General features: G+C 40.5%; 1 protein-coding gene across 2 annotated transcripts in view; it reads left to right on the plus strand.

Annotated features, from left to right (window-relative positions):
* Positions 1–16645, plus strand: part of LOC110523347 (OX-2 membrane glycoprotein) — an 18096-nt gene extending 1451 nt beyond the window's left edge. Inside the window, exons 2-6 of one of the 2 annotated variants that reach the window (XM_090207418.1) lie at positions 11995–12330; positions 12545–12850; positions 12937–12972; positions 13070–13145; positions 13237–16645. In XM_090207418.1, the coding sequence (XP_090063544.1) occupies positions 11995–12330; positions 12545–12850; positions 12937–12972; positions 13070–13145; positions 13237–13243 (761 nt within the window). In that variant the 3' untranslated portion in view covers positions 13244–16645. Of the gene's footprint in view, positions 1–11994; positions 12331–12544; positions 12851–12936; positions 12973–13069 lie in introns of both variants that reach the window. The other variant, XM_090207417.1, reaches the window with a different exon arrangement.
* The last annotated feature ends 1108 nt before the right edge of the window (positions 16646–17753 follow it).

Below are 17753 nucleotides of genomic sequence, written 5' to 3' on the forward strand. Positions count from 1 at the left end.
CAAGGCTATATACATGGGGTATCGGTGTTCCTTTCAAGTCCAGTGGTGTAAACTACTTAACAAAAATGTATTTAAACTACTCCACTACATTCTGTTTATATCTGTGTTTTTTTTTGTATCTCTACTTTTACTCTTTCTGTTTCTTTACAATATTCAATTTTACTTCGCCACATTTTTAAAGAAATTAATATATTTTTTACTCCATACTGTTTCCCTGGCACCCAAAAGTACTTTATGCATTTGAATGCTAAGCCGGACAGGAAAATGGTCCAATTCACACACTTATCAAGAGAACATCCCTACTGCCTCTGCTCTAGCGGACTCACTAAACACATGCTTCGTTTGTAAATTATGTCTGAGTGTTCCCATGGCTATTTCATAATTAAAAATACAAGAGAATTGTGCTGTCTGGTTTGCTTAATATATGGAAGGTCAAATAATTTATACTTTTACCACTGACACTTAAGTATCTTTTAGCAATGAGGTTTACTTAGTATTTTACTGGTTCACTTTCACTTGAGACATTTTCTATTAACATATCTTTACTTTTACTCAAGTATGACAGTTGGGTACTTTTTCAACCACTGTTCAAGACGTTTAGCACCCAATACCCAACATTCACTTGGTGGCTTGAAGTAGGAGTGCTGAACTAGGATCTGTTTAGCATTTGTGAGTAGAATGAATAACATTACTTTGACGGGGGGGTGGGGGGTACTGATTCCAGTTCAGCATTCTTAGCCTGAGACATTTTCAGAAATGCGTACAGAGGAGCACTTTTCTACGATCAGCTTTGCCTAGATCATTCTGAATCAGTTGTCTCTGGAATAACATTATATGGACAGCGGTGGGTTTGTTTGTAGATCAGCACTCCTTCTCAACACCAGTTGCTGTACCCTAACATTTTATAATCCAATTTCCCTTGCTGTCTATGTCCTTCCGGAACCCCACCTCAACATTGTTCTGTCAAGGCAACAAAAGCAAGTTGGCATGCTCTTGAAATGAATTTAACTCACAACCTCTCCTTTGGGAATTCACCACCAGATCTACTACTACAGCTATTTTTAAACTATCTTAACATGTGGCTTTCTTCAGGGGGACCAAGACTAGAAACACCTTTGAATAGTCTACAAAGAATGGCCCCAGGTAAAAGTTGGCTTTTGCAGAGTATGTTTGTATTGTTACTCCACAGCATAGTATGCTATCACAACTCTATTGAAATGACATTTGAAACAAGGTGTCACTTCATTCTTGCTTTTTGATGGGAACTAGCCCCTTTTCCCCTACATACCTCTGGTTTGCTCTTTCAGACCCACAAAGGCAACAAGAAAGAAGTTGCTACATTAACTGTTTCTCTGGGATTTGAACTAGGGGGTACATACCTCAAGTTAGCTCTTTCATGACAACAAAAGGCAACATCAAAAATGGCTCTCTAAAAAAATGCTCTTCTTTTGATGACTACAAACAGAGATTATGAATCTTCAAAACCTACACTATAGGATGGATGTGTTTAGCAACGGGGGACGAAATTCGAAAGAGGCGTATTTCCAATTACCAACAAATAGACCCTAGAAATGTTATTCTAAAATCTTAATATTGGAACTTTGTCCCTTCATTTGCCTACTACTGTCTATAAGCTATCATAACACGTGGGGTTTTTTTTGGGGACAAGGTATCGGAATGCTTTTGAATGGTCTACAAAGCATGCCCCCAGGTCAAAGTTGGCTTTTGCAGACAAGGATAATATATTGTTACTCCACGACATAGTATGTTATCACAACTCTATTAAAAGGACATTCTATACAAGGTGTCACTTCAGTCCTTCTATTTGATGGGAACTACCCCCTACCCCCCAACAAACCTCAAGTTAGCTCTTTCATGCCAACAAAAGGCAGCATCAAAAATGGCTCTCTAAAAGAATTCTCTCCTCAGATTTCAACTCTCAAACTCTGGTTTGGGGGGCAAACACCATAACCACTACTCTACCGGAGAGACCAACCCTTTGTACTATTTCACAGAGTCCTTTTCTTTTTCACATGCTATAACCTAACAACCTTATTCTAAAATCGATTACGTTAATATTTTCCCTCAATCTACACACAATACCCTATGATCACAAAGTGAATATTGGGTTTATACATTTTAGCAAATTATTTACAAATTAAAAAACAGAAATACCTTATTTACATAATGATTCTTCCCCTTTGCAATGAGTCTCAAATTGAGCTCAGGTGCATCCTGTTTCCATTGATCATCTTAGAGCTGTTTCTACAACTTCATTGGAGTACAGCTATGGTAAATTCAATTGATTTGACATGATTTGGAAAGGCACACACTTGTTTATATAAGGTCCCACAGTTGACAGTGCATGCCAGGGCAAAAACCAAGCCAAATCAAATTTTATTTGTCACATGCGCCGAATACAACAGCTGTGGACCTTACCGTGAAGGTCTTACTTACAAGCCAAAAACCAACAATGCCGGTCAAGAAATAGAGTTAAGAAATTGTTTCCTAAGTAAACTAAAGTCAAAAAATGTAATAAATCCATAAGTAACACAAGACAATTACATAACAATAACAAGGCTCTATAAATGGGGTACCGGTACCGAGTCAATGTGCGGAGGTACAGGTTAGTTGAGGTCATTTGTAAAGTGACTTTGCATTTATAATTAACAGTGAGTAGCAGCAGTGTAAAAACACTGGGGGGTGGGGGCTCTTTGACTATTTTTTGGCCCTTCCTGTGACAACGCTTAATATATAGGTCCTTGATGTCAGGAAGCTTTGCCCCAGTGATGTACTGGGCCGTACGCACTACCCTCTGTAGCGCCTTATGGCCAGATGCCCAGCAGTTGCCGTACCAGGCGGTTGGTTATACAACCTCTCAGGATGCTCTCGATGGTGCAGCTGTAGAACTTTTTGAGGATCTGGGGATCCATGCTAAATATTGTCAGTCTCCTGAGGGGGAAATGTTTTGTCATGCCCTCTTCACAACTGTGTTGGTGTGTTTCGACCATGATAGTTTGTTGGTGATGTGGACACCAAGGAACTTGGAACTCTCGACTCACTCCACTTCAGCCCTGTCGATGTTAATGGGGGCATGTTCGGCCCTCCTTTTCCTAAAGTCCATGATCAGCCCCTTTGTCTTGTTCACATTGAGGGAGAGGTTGTTGTCATCAGGCCAGGAAGTCCTGAGGCATGGTTCCAGGGCTCAGGTCCTCTGGGAGGGGAGGGAGAGGGAGAGAGAATTAGAGGGTGCATGAGACAGGAGAAATACTCCAGATATAACAGATTGACCCTAGCCCTCTGACACAAACTTTTGCAGCATAAATACTGGAGGCTGAGATACGAGGCGTAAGGGAGACACTGTAGCCATGTCCAATGATTCCCCCGGACAGGGCCTATGATTCCCCCGGACAGGGCCTATGATTCCCCCAGACAGGGCCTATGATTCCCCCGGACAGGGCCTATGATTCCCCCGGACAGGGCCTATGATTCCCCCGGACAGGGCCTATGATTCCCCCGGACAGGGCCTATGATTCCCCCGGACAGGGCCTATGATTCCCCCGGACAGGGCCTATGATTCCCCCGGACAGGGCCTATGATTCCCCTGGACAGGGCCTATGATTCCCCCAGACAGGGCCTATGATTCCCCCGGACAGGGCCTATGATTCCCCCGGACAGGGCCTATGATTCCCCCGGACAGGGCCTATGATTCCCCCGGACAGGGCCTATGATTCCCCCGGACAGGGCCTATGATTCCCCTGGACAGGGCCTATGATTGCCCCGGACAGGGCCTATGATTCCCCCGGACAGGGCCTATGATTCCCCTGGACAGGGCCTATGATTCCCCCGGACAGGGCCTATGATTCCCCCGGACAGGGCCTATGATTCCCCTGGACAGGGCCTATGATTCCCCTGGACAGGGCCTATGAATCCCCCGGACAGGGCCTATGATGTAGTGGACCCTACCAGAAAACATTTAGTTACTTTTTGCATTTATTATGCTTTAAGTGTTACATATACACAAGAACAACACATTTCTCAATTTTGGTGAAAGTTGGCCATTAGCTAACCACAACTGTCCTGTCAAATACATTCATGACCTACAACTTGACGATCTGACAGTGTGGGGTAGAGAAATTCCAACTAACGGGTGAACAATTAACCAGATTCTTTCTGTGTATATGCAGAACAGTATACAAATACAGTAATAATACATCCAGTCTCTGCTTGTTGGTGATACTTTCCATTCTGCCCTATTGTGACCTTTGACCCCTTGCAAAGGGCCTTAAATTTCCACATTCTGGATGACATCCTGCTGAACTTTCATTGTTTGATCTAGCGTGTGAAAAACAATTTCCCTCTCACTTGTCCCATGTGGGCTGACCTACGGTGCAGTTAGATGGAAAGGTGCTACTTGATGTAGACATGACATGTGATTTGGGATGAGGGGAAAAGACAATCAATGACAATTGAAATTGCTAATGTATTCTGCACATTACTATATTTGTTCATGTAGACATTGAATATGTTTCATATGTGGGTGATGCATTTCATTTGTAGTCTTTCTTAATTTGTCCTTTTGAAATATATTTAACATCATTTGGTGGGATGTCTGTAAGAAATCACTTATGATGATCAATATTTCAATTTAGTGTAATGACATCAAACACTCCCTTCTCCTGAAGGGCGTACATAATATGATTCACTATTCGCCATAAATGTAAAAGCATTAGATTGCCGTATGCATGGCCCAAAAGGAGTTTCCACCATATTTCCTGTTCATGCAGAGAATTGAAAGGGGGCACTTTGGGAGAACTGAAATGTTTGATACAAATTACTGAGCAACTCCTTCCTCCCTTCTTGAAGTAATCATTGCTTAGACAGGAATGGGCAGGTGAAACGAAGGGCTCCACTACATGGCTTTAACCTGTCTAGTCATTTCTAATCAGTGATTACTTCTAGGGAGGACAAAAGGAGGGATATATATAAAGATTGAGCGAGCCACTACTGTCAGCTACACAACCCAATCCTGTTATTTGCATATAATATACTTTTGACCTCTCACCTGTAAATTGTCTGTAACCATTCCACAGATATCTTGTACAGTGGAAACACTTGAGCCTCTGCCTCGTCCACATCAGCAATAACTCATCACTCCTACTCCAGATAAATTAATTAGCATGAAGTTTGATACCCACATGACACTCAGGGGCCAAGTGTTAACATTCAATCTAACCTGGGGCCTTACGTATCAAGTGTCTCAGAGTAGGAGTGTCCCTCTCGGATCCGTTTTGCAGTTTACAACAAGAATAAGATTATAGACACATCCTAGATCAGCAATTACTGTGAGATGATTTGTGGATGAAGTCCCAGGTCCCCCTCTGTCCATGTTATGTTGTTCATTTGAATCTTAACATGGCTTTTGGGGGCCCTAACCAATATTTGGTTTGGGGGCTGCCCACCTCGCTGGCAAAGCGTTGTTGTGCCCTCCCCCCTCTTGACGGTGGAGAGAAATTTAAATTGTTGAATTATTTACATTTCAATTGTGGCCATTTTGCCATTGTGCAGGGAAAGGTTTTGCAATTTTGAATAGACCAGCGTGCTACCATCAGGAAAATGATTATTTTCTGTGCTGGTCATTGAACTGGAAAGGTCTAACACCCTCAGCTATCATTGTCAACTCTACGACGTGTGGAGGAAGGGAAGTATAGCCAATGAGCAACCCCCCTCCGTCTCCCAGATTGCCCCTACACTACCCCAGGTCCCTTGATCAAGGGACCTGGGGTGCGATAGTATGCAGGGAAGGAAGCACCAGGGCTCCCAAAAAAAGGGAGTATGAGTTGCTGCATCAGCCTCATACTGTGCTAGTTCACTACTTTGGTTTCCGCTGTCCCCCACCGCCCCACGGCAACAGCCAACAGCAGCGAGCAAGGGGTTTCATCTGATTGGCTCCCTCAATTACAGATGAAATGTCCAGGCGAAAGACTGAAACACCTGGAAAAGTATACTGACATGACCAATAACCCACCACCACCCCCAAATACATAATTCATGCCAGAGTACCAACCTCGCAACGTGGCACAAGTGAAGAACACAAATCGTCGCGCAAGGGACATTACTGACATGGACCAGGACGAGTTGGTGGCACAACACATATGATGGGTGACATTCTCCCCGGATTTGTCACCCATATGGAGACTCGACCCGCAACCCTTCTGGTGACGGAAAACAAGGGGCGAAACATAAAAATTGCCCAGGTCAAACGTGGTGTCATAGTGAAACATGTGTGCTTCTTGGTGTTTGTATTTAATGACTGCCTTGGCCTCTTCAACCATTTCTGGTGCTGCCACCACCCGAAGGGTTGCGGGTCGAGTTTGATTTGATTTGGCTTGGTTTTTGCTCTGACATGCACTGTCAACTGTGGGACCTTATATAAACAAGTGTGTGCCTTTCCAAATCATGTCAAATCAATTGAATTTACCATAGCTGTACTCCAATGAAGTTGTAGAAACAGCTCTAGGATGATCAATGGAAACAGGATGCACCTGAGCTCAATTTGAGACTCATTGCAAAGGGGAAGAATCATTATGTAAATAAGGTATTTCTGTTTTTTAATTTGTAAATAATTTGCTAAAATGTATAAACCCAATATTCACTTTGTGATCATAGGGTATTGTGTGTAGATTGAGGGAAAATATTAACGTAATCGATTTTAGAATAAGGTTGTTAGGTTATAGCATGTGAAAAAGAAAAGGACTCTGTGAAATAGTACAAAGGGTTGGTCTCTCCGGTAGAGTAGTGGTTATGGTGTTTGCCCCCCAAACCAGAGTTTGAGAGTTCAAATCTGAGGAGAGAATTCTTTTAGAGAGCCATTTTTGATGCTGCCTTTTGTTGGCATGAAAGAGCTAACTTGAGGTTTGTTGGGGGGTAGGGGGTAGTTCCCATCAAATAGAAGGACTGAAGTGACACCTTGTATAGAATGTCCTTTTAATAGAGTTGTGATAACATACTATGTCGTGGAGTAACAATATATAATCCTTGTCTGCAAAAGCCAACTTTGACCTGGGGGCATGCTTTGTAGACCATTCAAAAGCATTCCGATACCTTGTCCCCCAAAAAAACCCCACGTGTTATGATAGCTTATAGACAGTAGTAGGCAAATGAAGGGACAAAATTCCAATATTAAGATTTTAGAATAACATTTCTAGGGTCTATTTGTTGGTAATTGGAAATACGCCTCTTTCGAATTTCGTCCCCCGTTGCTAAACACATCCATCCTATAGTGTAGGTTTTGAAGATTCATAATCTCTGTTTGTAGTCATCAAAAGAAGAGCATTTTTTTAGAGAGCCATTTTTGATGTTGCCTTTTGTTGTCATGAAAGAGCTAACTTGAGGTATGTACCCCCTAGTTCAAATCCCAGAGAAACAGTTAATGTAGCAACTTCTTTCTTGTTGCCTTTGTGGGTCTGAAAGAGCAAACCAGAGGTATGTAGGGGAAAAGGGGCTAGTTCCCATCAAAAAGCAAGAATGAAGTGACACCTTGTTTCAAATGTCATTTCAATAGAGTTGTGATAGCATACTATGCTGTGGAGTAACAATACAAACATACTCTGCAAAAGCCAACTTTTACCTGGGGCCATTCTTTGTAGACTATTCAAAGGTGTTTCTAGTCTTGGTCCCCCTGAAGAAAGCCACATGTTAAGATAGTTTAAAAATAGCTGTAGTAGTAGATCTGGTGGTGAATTCCCAAAGGAGAGGTTGTGAGTTAAATTCATTTCAAGAGCATGCCAACTTGCTTTTGTTGCCTTGACAGAACAATGTTGAGGTGGGGTTCCGGAAGGACATAGACAGCAAGGGAAATTGGATTATAAAATGTTAGGGTACAGCAACTGGTGTTGAGAAGGAGTGCTGATCTACAAACAAACCCACCGCTGTCCATATAATGTTATTCCAGAGACAACTGATTCAGAATGATCTAGGCAAAGCTGATCGTAGAAAAGTGCTCCTCTGTACGCATTTCTGAAAATGTCTCAGGCTAAGAATGCTGAACTGGAATCAGTACCCCCCACCCCCCCGTCAAAGTAATGTTATTCATTCTACTCACAAATGCTAAACAGATCCTAGTTCAGCACTCCTACTTCAAGCCACCAAGTGAATGTTGGGTATTGGGTGCTAAACGTCTTGAACAGTGGTTGAAAAAGTACCCAACTGTCATACTTGAGTAAAAGTAAAGATATGTTAATAGAAAATGTCTCAAGTGAAAGTGAACCACTTGGGGCGGCAGGGTAGCCTAGTGGTTAGAGCGTTGGACTAGTAACCGGAAGGTTGCGAGTTCAAACCCCCGAGCTGACAAGGTACAAATCTGTCGTTCTGCCCCTGAACAGGCAGTTAACCCACTGTTCCCAGGCCGTCATTGTAAATAAGAATTTGTTCTTAACTGACTTGCCTGGTTAAATAAAGGTAAAATAAAAAAAAAAAAAAAAAAATAAAAAACCAGTAAAATACTAAGTAAACCTCATTGCTAAAAGATACTTAAGTGTCAGTGGTAAAAGTATAAATTATTTGACCTTCCATATATTAAGCAAACCAGACAGCACAATTCTCTTGTATTTTTAATTATGAAATAGCCATGGGAACACTCAGACATAATTTACAAACGAAGCATGTGTTTAGTGAGTCCGCTAGAGCAGAGGCAGTAGGGATGTTCTCTTGATAAGTGTGTGAATTGGACCATTTTCCTGTCCGGCTTAGCATTCAAATGCATAAAGTACTTTTGGGTGCCAGGGAAACAGTATGGAGTAAAAAATATATTAATTTCTTTAAAAATGTGGCGAAGTAAAATTGAATATTGTAAAGAAACAGAAAGAGTAAAAGTAGAGATACAAAAAAAAACACAGATATAAACAGAATGTAGTGGAGTAGTTTAAATACATTTTTGTTAAGTAGTTTACACCACTGGACTTGAAAGGAACACCGATACCCCATGTATATAGCCTTGCTATTTTTATTTTACTGCTTATCTTTAATTATTTGTTACTTTTATTTCTTATTTTTTTACTTAACACATTTTTCTTACAACTAAATTGTTGGTTAATTTAAGGGCTTCATTTCAGCATTTCACTGTAAGGTCTACATGTAGTATTCGGCGCATGTGACAAATACAATTTGATTTGTTACACATGAAAAACATGTTGTGAACCTGGTGTGACATTATTGAAGCTGTGCTGACACCTAGTGGACATTAAGAAGACCTACACTACACACACACACACACACACATATATATATATATATATATATATATATATATATATACACACACTTTAACCTTAACACAGATGAGATGCTTTACATAAGTTTCTATTTTTTATTAGACACTAATATATATGTCCAATAAACAGACGTTCAAAAGTCGGAATGTAAAGCAAAAACGACTGGAAAGTTATTCAAAAGCAGGTGTAGTGAATCAAGCATCTTGGGGTTACCTGAAATAGGTCAAAGTATATATTTGAAATGTTCTAATTTATTTTCTCTTTATTTAACTAGGCAATATGAACTCAACAACATCGACATAGACACAAGTTACCTGCTATATTTGGGGAAAAGGATTAACACAGAGAGAACTTGACAAAATACAATGCATGCTTCTGTAGTACGAGTAGGTATATACAGTATCATCGGTAACAATTGTGTACAAGCCACCTAGCTAATAAAATACTGGGGCTTAATACTGGATCATTAGTTACATTTCAACCACAGCGATTCCCCAATTGAGGCGCAACAGAGTTCACCCGCAAATGCAGGAACACCGGAAATAATAACTAAACCAACGAATGAGAAATGGTGGAGGCTACCAGAACGAAGAGACGGCAGCAACACCACATGACAACATGGTACACGCATTATTGGGCACAGACAACAGCACAAAGGCTTGAAGGTAGAGACAACAATACATCACTCGAAGCAGCCACAACTGTCAATAAAAGTGTCCATGATTGAGTCTTTGAATGAAGAGATGGAGATAAAACTGTTCAGTTTGAGTGTTTGTTGCAGCTCATTCCAGTCGCTAGCTGCAGCAAACTGAAAAGAGGAGCGACCCAGGGATGTGTGTGCTTTGGGGACCTTTAACAGAACGTGACTGGCAGAATGGGTGTTGTATGTGGAGGATGAGGGCTGCAGTAGATATCTCAGATAGGGGGGAGTGAGGCCTAAGAGGGTTTTATAAAGAAGAATCAACCACTGGGTCTTGCGACGGGTATACAGAGATGACCAGTTTATAGAGGAGTATAGAGTGCAGTGATTTGTCCTATAAGGAGCATTGGTGGCAAATCTGATGGCCGAATGGTAAAGAACATCTAGCCACTCCTGCCGATCTTTAAACTACGTCTCTGTATCCTCAACTGGCCATGATCTGGAGTCTCATAGGTGGCATACAATTGACCCAGCGTCATCCGGATTAGGGGAGGGTTTGGCCAGGAGGGGGGGCTTTACAATAGGCCTGTCATTGTAAATAAGAATTTGTTCATAACTGACTTGCCTAGTTAAATAAAAATAAAAATAATCTAGCATGGGAGGGATGGTCATTGGAATCAGGGTTAGTTTGGTTTAGTATGATTTAATCAGTGAACAAAGTAAGAGGATTGATCTATAGCCATAGTTCCTTATATTCACTGATGTCCACACATTCTGTACTTTGTTACTTTAATAATTCAACACATGGACCCATACTGCTGTCAGTTACTAACCCATACTGCAGTCAGTTACTAACCCATACTGCAGTCAGTTACTAACCCATACTGCTGTCAGTTACTAATCCATACTGCTGTCAGTTACTAACCTATACTGCTGTCAGTTACTAACCCATACTGCTGTCAGTTACTAACCCATACTGCTGCCAGTTACTAACCCATACTGCTGTCAGTTACTAACCCATACTGCTGCCAGTTACTAACCCATACTGCTGTCAGTTACTAACCCATACTGCTGCCAGTTACTAACCCATACTGCAGTCAGTTACTAACCCATACTGCAGTCAGTTACTAACCCATACTGCAGTCAGTTACTAACCCATACTGCAGTCAGTTACTAACCCATACTGCAGTCAGTTACTAACCCATACTGCAGTCAGTTACTAACCCATACTGCAGTCAGTTACTAACCCATACTGCTGTCATTTACTTAGCCATACTGCAGTCAGTTACTAACCCATACTGCTGTCAGTTTAAAAGCCACTTCATTCATAACTTCCTCCTACTGTACCTAGACTAGATTATAGACTAGTTCTGTACTCCCCCTGCTGACCATTCTGAGTACTACACTACATTATGTATACAGGGAATCCAGAAAGTATTCAGACTCCACTTTTTCCACATATTGTCAAAACAAGAACCCATGCTACGGTCGGGTTAAAATCCCCTTCATGCAAGACTTCCTTTGGGCTCCTGAGTGGTGCAGCGGTCTAAGGCACTGCATCTCAGTGATCGACCGTGATTGTGAGTCCCATAGGGCGGTGCACAATTGGCCCAGCTTCGTCCAGGTTTGCCTGGGGTAGGCCGTCATTGTAAATAAGAATTTGATCTTAACTGACTTGCCAAGTTAAATAAAGATTAAATAAATACGATACCTAGACTAGATTTTAGACTAGTAATGTACTTCCCCTTCTGACCATTCTGAGTACTACACCACAATATGTTGTGTGTGAATATATACTGCGTATTGGCTAAAACTTTCTATGAATCCCATATGCATGATGCATTATACAGCATTATACATGTACTCATAATGCACTATGATAGGTTAATAATGCAGTATAGACACAGACTCATTAAGTCTCATAATTCCATATACCAATAGTCCTAATGCAAAACATTTTTTTATAATATGGTCCCAGCTGGAATCAAGCCCACAACGCACCATAATCTACCAACTGAGTGTGTGTGTGTGTGTGTGTGTTGTAGTACTAGTTTTAAGTAGTGTGTAACTGTCTTCATGCAGGGCTCTCTCAATTAGTGAAAACACAGAAGGATGTCACAGCAACCCTGGGAGAAGATGCAGTCTTAACCTGTGAGCTCATGACACCGAAAGACGTGCGGCAAGTCACCTGGCAGAAAGAGACACCAGGGCCGAAGGAAAATGTGGCCACTTACAGCAAACGAGGTCCTGATGTCAACGTACGTTTTAAGGGGAAAGTGGAGTTTGAAGACGAGGGACTGCAGAACTGCTCTATCGTCATCAGAGGAGTGTCAAGAGGAGACGAGTCCTGCTACAAGTGTCTGTTTAACACCTTTCCAGAGGGAGCTATCAGTGGAACGACCTGCCTCAAAGTCAATGGTAAAATCTGACAACATAATGTACTGTAAATGACTGACCCAGAACAACTTCTCCAGAACTTCAAGCAGCCATTTTATCAGATCATACATCCAATGTCTTGAAACCATTTATCAAAATGGAATCATTTAGTAAATCATGTAAATGGATTCATTTAGTAAATAATTTCAATGGAATCATTGTGGTCTCACTGTGAACTGTGTCTGTTGTTCTATAGAGCTGTATGGACCCTCACTCCTCATCACACAAACCAACAACAGTCACACCACTCTGTCCTGTTCTGCTACTGGACGGCCTGTTCCTACAGTAACCTGGGAAGACACAGAAATTCTAGAAAATTCCACAATGGCCAATGTCACCCATCTCAATGGAACTGTCACGGTCACCATAACTTCTACGCTGGCAGCATTCAGTCTACCTGACAAAGACACCAGGGTTGGCTGTATGGTGTCACTGTTCTCTGGAGGTGTCACCAAGAACGTATCCATGGTTATTCCAGCTAGAACACAAGCTTCATTTCCTGGTATGAAATGGTTCTGTACATGCCTACAGTAACAATCAACATGCTGGTGTCATTCTGAAGTACTGTCTCTGTATGTTCTGTGCTAGGTGTACCTGAGGTCACTGATGGTGACAGGATCAGAGGTAAGTCATTAATCTAATGACCACAACTAATCTCTGACACTCTTATCTGTGAATTGTACCATTCTCATCTTGTCATCTTTCACATGTTACCCAACAGGGATTGGTGCAGTGATGGGTTCACTGTGTTTCATTGCTGTGGTACTGTGGTGCAAACTGAGAAATACAACAAGAAGGTCAGTTTTACTGTTCAGATGACAGAGAAAATACAGTATTACTTTGACATTGTTTTTGTAAGTTTGACAATCTTTAGCCCAAATCCCACAGCCAATGACAGAGAACAAGAAGAACCATCAACACTCAAAATGATGACCCTGAAACAAGTAAACAGTGTTTGTACTTACTGCAGGTAATAGATTAGAAAACATTGAATTGCTTTTCAGTATCAAATGTCCTCCCTGGAGAATATGTAACTGTAAATACCCACAAAGCAGTTATATCAGTACACTACTACAACATGATCTGACTCTGATCAGTATCATTGATGTTAATGTCTTTCAGGACCACAACAATCTCCAGTACATTCTAAATGTATTAGTACAACCTTATTGGATCATCCTGGTAGAGTGGTAGTCATGGTGACCGCATACATGCAAATGAGTTGCATTGCTGCATTGTTGTTCCAGTATGTTATTTGTATTTTGTATATATTAGGGATCCCCCATTAGCTGCTACTCTTCCTGGGTCCAAACATATTACAGTACTTACATTAATGAAGTCAATCTCTCCTCTACTTTGATCCATGAGAGATTGACATGCATATCATTAATGTCAGCTCTCCGTGTACTTTTAAGGGCCAGCCGTGCTGCCCTGTTCTGAGCCAACTACAATTGTGGCACCTGGCCACACTACTGAACAGTAGTCTAGGTGCGACAAAACTAGCGCCTGTAGGACCTGCCTTGTTGATAGAAACTAGGGCCTGTAGGACCTGCCTTGTTGATAGTGTTGTTAAGAATGTAGAAACTAGGGCCTGTAGGACCTGCCTTGTTGATAGTGTTGTTAAGAAGGTAGAAACTAGGGCCTGTAGGACCTGCCTTGTTGATAGTGTTGTTATGAAGGCAGAGCAGTGCTTTATTATGGACAGACTTCTCCCCATCTTAGCTACTGTTGTATCAATATGTTTTGACCATGACAGTTTACAATCCAAGGTAACTCCTAGCTGTTGAGTGTGTTGTGTTGAGTCATCCGCATACATAGACACACTGGCTTTACTCAAACAGCTACCCTGGGAAATTCCTGATTCTACCTGGATTATGTTTCCATTAAAGAACACCCTCTGTGTTCTGTTAGACAATCAACTCTTTATCCACATTATAGTAGGGGGTGTAAAGCCATAATACATATGTTTTTCCAACAGCAGACTGAACGATAATGTCAAAAGCTGCGCTGAAGTCTAACAAGACAGCCACCACAATCATTTTATCATCAATTTCTCTCAGCCAATCAGTCATTTGTGTCAGTGCTGTGCTTGTTGAGTGCCCTTCCCTATAAGCGTGCTGAAAGTCTGTTGTCAATTTGTTTACTATGAATTTACACTATCTGGTCAAATACCGTTTTTCCAGAAGTTTACTAAGGGTTGATAACAGGCTGATTGGTTGGCTATTTGAGTAAAGGGAGCTTTACTATTCTTGTGTAGCGAAATGACTTTAGCTTCCCTCCAGGCCTGAGGGCACACACTTTCTAATAGGCTTAAATTGAAGATATGGCATTATCATCGGCTATTATCCTCAGTAATTTTCCATCCAGATTGTCAGACCCTGGTGGCTTGTCATTGTTGATAGACAACAATCATTTTTTTCACCTCTTCCAAACTGACTTTACGGAATTCAAAAGTACTATTCTTGTCTTTCATAATGTGGTCAGATATACTTGGATGTGTTGTGTCAGCGTTTGCTGCTGGCCTGTCACACATACGTTTGCTTATCTTGCCAATGAAAAAGTCATTAAAATAGTTGGCAATATCAGTTGGTTTTGGGATGAATGAGCCATCCGATTCATTGAATGATGGAGCTGAGTTTGCCTTTTTTCCCAATATTTAATTTAAGGTGCTCCAAAGCCTTTTACTAGGATTCTTTATATAATTTATTTTTGTTTCATAGTATAGTTTTATTTCATTTAGTCATGATTTCTTAATTTGAAATACGTTTGCCAATCAGTTGGGCTGCCAGATTAATTGCCATACCTTTTGCCTCATCCCTCTCACCCATACAATGTTTCAATTCCTCAGCAATCCACTGGGATTTAACAGTTTTTACAGTCATTTTCTTAATGGGTACATGCTTATTAGTAACTCGATTAAGCACTTTCATAAATGTGTCAAGTGCAGTGTCTGGTTGCTCCTCATTACACATCAAAGATCAGCAGATATTATTTACCTCATCAACATATGACTCACTATAAAACTTCTTGTATGACCTCTTATACACTATATTAGGCTCAGCCGTTGGAACTATTCTAAAATGGAGTAAATTAAAGTGTGATGATTACTTTATTGGTACTGTATTTCAAACACTGGTCAGTTATGTTTGTTTTAGACCATAGCTCAAATCAAATAAATCAAATTTTATTTGTCACATACACATGGTTAGCAGATGTTAATGCGAGTGTAGCAAAATGCTTGTGCTTCTAGTTCCGACAATGCAGTAATAACCAACGAGTAATCTAGCTAACAATTCCAAAACTACTACCTTATACACACAAGTGTAAAGGGATAAAGAATATGTACATAAAGATATATGAATGAGTGATGGTACAGAGCGGCATAGGCAAGATGTAGTAGATGGTATCGAGTACAGTATATACATATGAGATGAGTATATAAACAAAGTGGCATAGTTTAAAGTGGCTGGTGATACATGCATTACATAAAGATGATATAGAGTACTATATCATATATACACTTATATAATAAGTGTGAAGTTTGATTTCCTCCCTTCTGTAATAAGCAGCCAATGAGGTATTTTTTCCTTTATTCATGTGTTTAATCTGAACCCGTTATAACGCCGGTTAAACTGTTATGTATGTAAGCACTTCAGAGTTATACCAAGCTAATAAGTCACTCGTAAGATAAGGTTGTAAGAGTGTGCTTAACTGTATTTTTCATTTACTTTATACTTCTCACGGAAGGTGATAATTCTGACTAAAACTACAGAATAAAGCCGCCAGTTAAAAGGAACGGTTGTGCTCGTGGTTACTGAAGGGAGCCACAGTCTGTGATGTCAATACTTGACCGTTTTTACTTGTTTTAATCTAATAAAAGTTTTAGAGGGTTATGAGAACTTGTGTGACTACTATACTGTCTCAAACACATCTGTGTGGTTCAAAGACTGTTTCTATCCATAGGCATTGTGGGTACTGAATAGTGGACTGAATGGCTGACACACATAGGCCTGCTGTTTATGTTATACTTAAATACAGTCTGTATGTAAATATGTTTTGTAGTTGGTTAATGACGACACGTGATGAATCCAAACTAGACTTATGTCTGGTTTTTATTCTTCACTGGGGGTTTTATAAATCAAATGTTTATAAATCAAATGTTAGGTGTTCATGGTGTGTGTGGTTTTCTTAATTCTTCACTTTTTAAAATCAAATGCTGTAAGATACACAATGTTGTAATATACTTTGTTGTGTGTGTTTTTGTTTTCTACTTTTATAAATAAAATGTTTAAAACAATGTTGTGATGTACGTTGTGACATCGCTTGTTATACAATGTGTCATACATCTATGGAGCCAGATATCTTCCAAAACGTTGAACGTGCGTATCGTAAGGATCGTAAGAAAATCCATTCTAAAGTGTTAGGATTGTAAGAATAGCAATACATGAAACATAAACGTGAACTTTCATCTGTGAACATGTTACGATTACGGACAAACATTTTAGGCTTGTACAAATCTTGTTGCAATTCTGATGTACAATAATACCTTTCAGAATGTTGGCAGTTTCATCTCACCAACAAAGAAAGCGTACACCAAACGGCCTGTGAAGAGTGCTACCCGAACAAGCATTACACAGTATAAAACAAGTAATGGAAACCGGAAAGAGGTATCCTGCACGTTTTCAAATTAAAAGTCTCCATTCTGTTATTGGCATCATTATTATTGGCATCATTTGGTTAACCCCAGTTTTTGGAATAAATTCAGGTCGTTGACAAAACAGACCATTGTCAAAGGTCTGCGTGATAATGACGTCAATGTATTCCAAACACTGGTGCCTGATGATCACAATCATTTGGATTATAAGCTTTCTGGTATGTTCTATAATGAATTGTCTGGGCCTCGTTATTGTTTCGTTGTTTACTACTGAAATATATTTAGCTTATTAAGTCAAATAAGGCATTAACTGCAATACACTGATCTCAAATATATTTGCATAATTAGGCTAAACAGAGCCATGGCGGACCCATTGTAAAATTAGAAGCTTTTTATATTGTATTAAAACGTGTCCCAGTCCAACGTGCTAACTCTGCCCACTGGGGCGTGGCTTATGGAGCGCTCTTTAAAATACGGCTTGTATCAATTTATTCCAACAGATCGAGTTCTCATCACACACAGGCTGTTCAAAGACGACTCAATGGAGAATCTGGCAAGGTGGGTTTCACGGAGGCATCTCTCAACTCGACGTCTATTACTACGAAGAATGTAACATGGGCAGAAGAAGCCTGCTATATTTGTTCATTCAATGTTTACCCGAGTGGATCAAGACGCAAGCAGATGTGTCTTACCGTTCAAGGTTAGTCAACTTAATTAACTAATTCATTCATTAAATTCAGGGGAGGGTCAT

Source organism: Oncorhynchus mykiss, chromosome 18, assembly GCF_057628025.1.
Source record: "Oncorhynchus mykiss isolate SJ-2025 chromosome 18, ASM5762802v1, whole genome shotgun sequence".
In the NCBI taxonomy this organism is placed as follows: domain Eukaryota; kingdom Metazoa; phylum Chordata; class Actinopteri; order Salmoniformes; family Salmonidae; genus Oncorhynchus; species Oncorhynchus mykiss.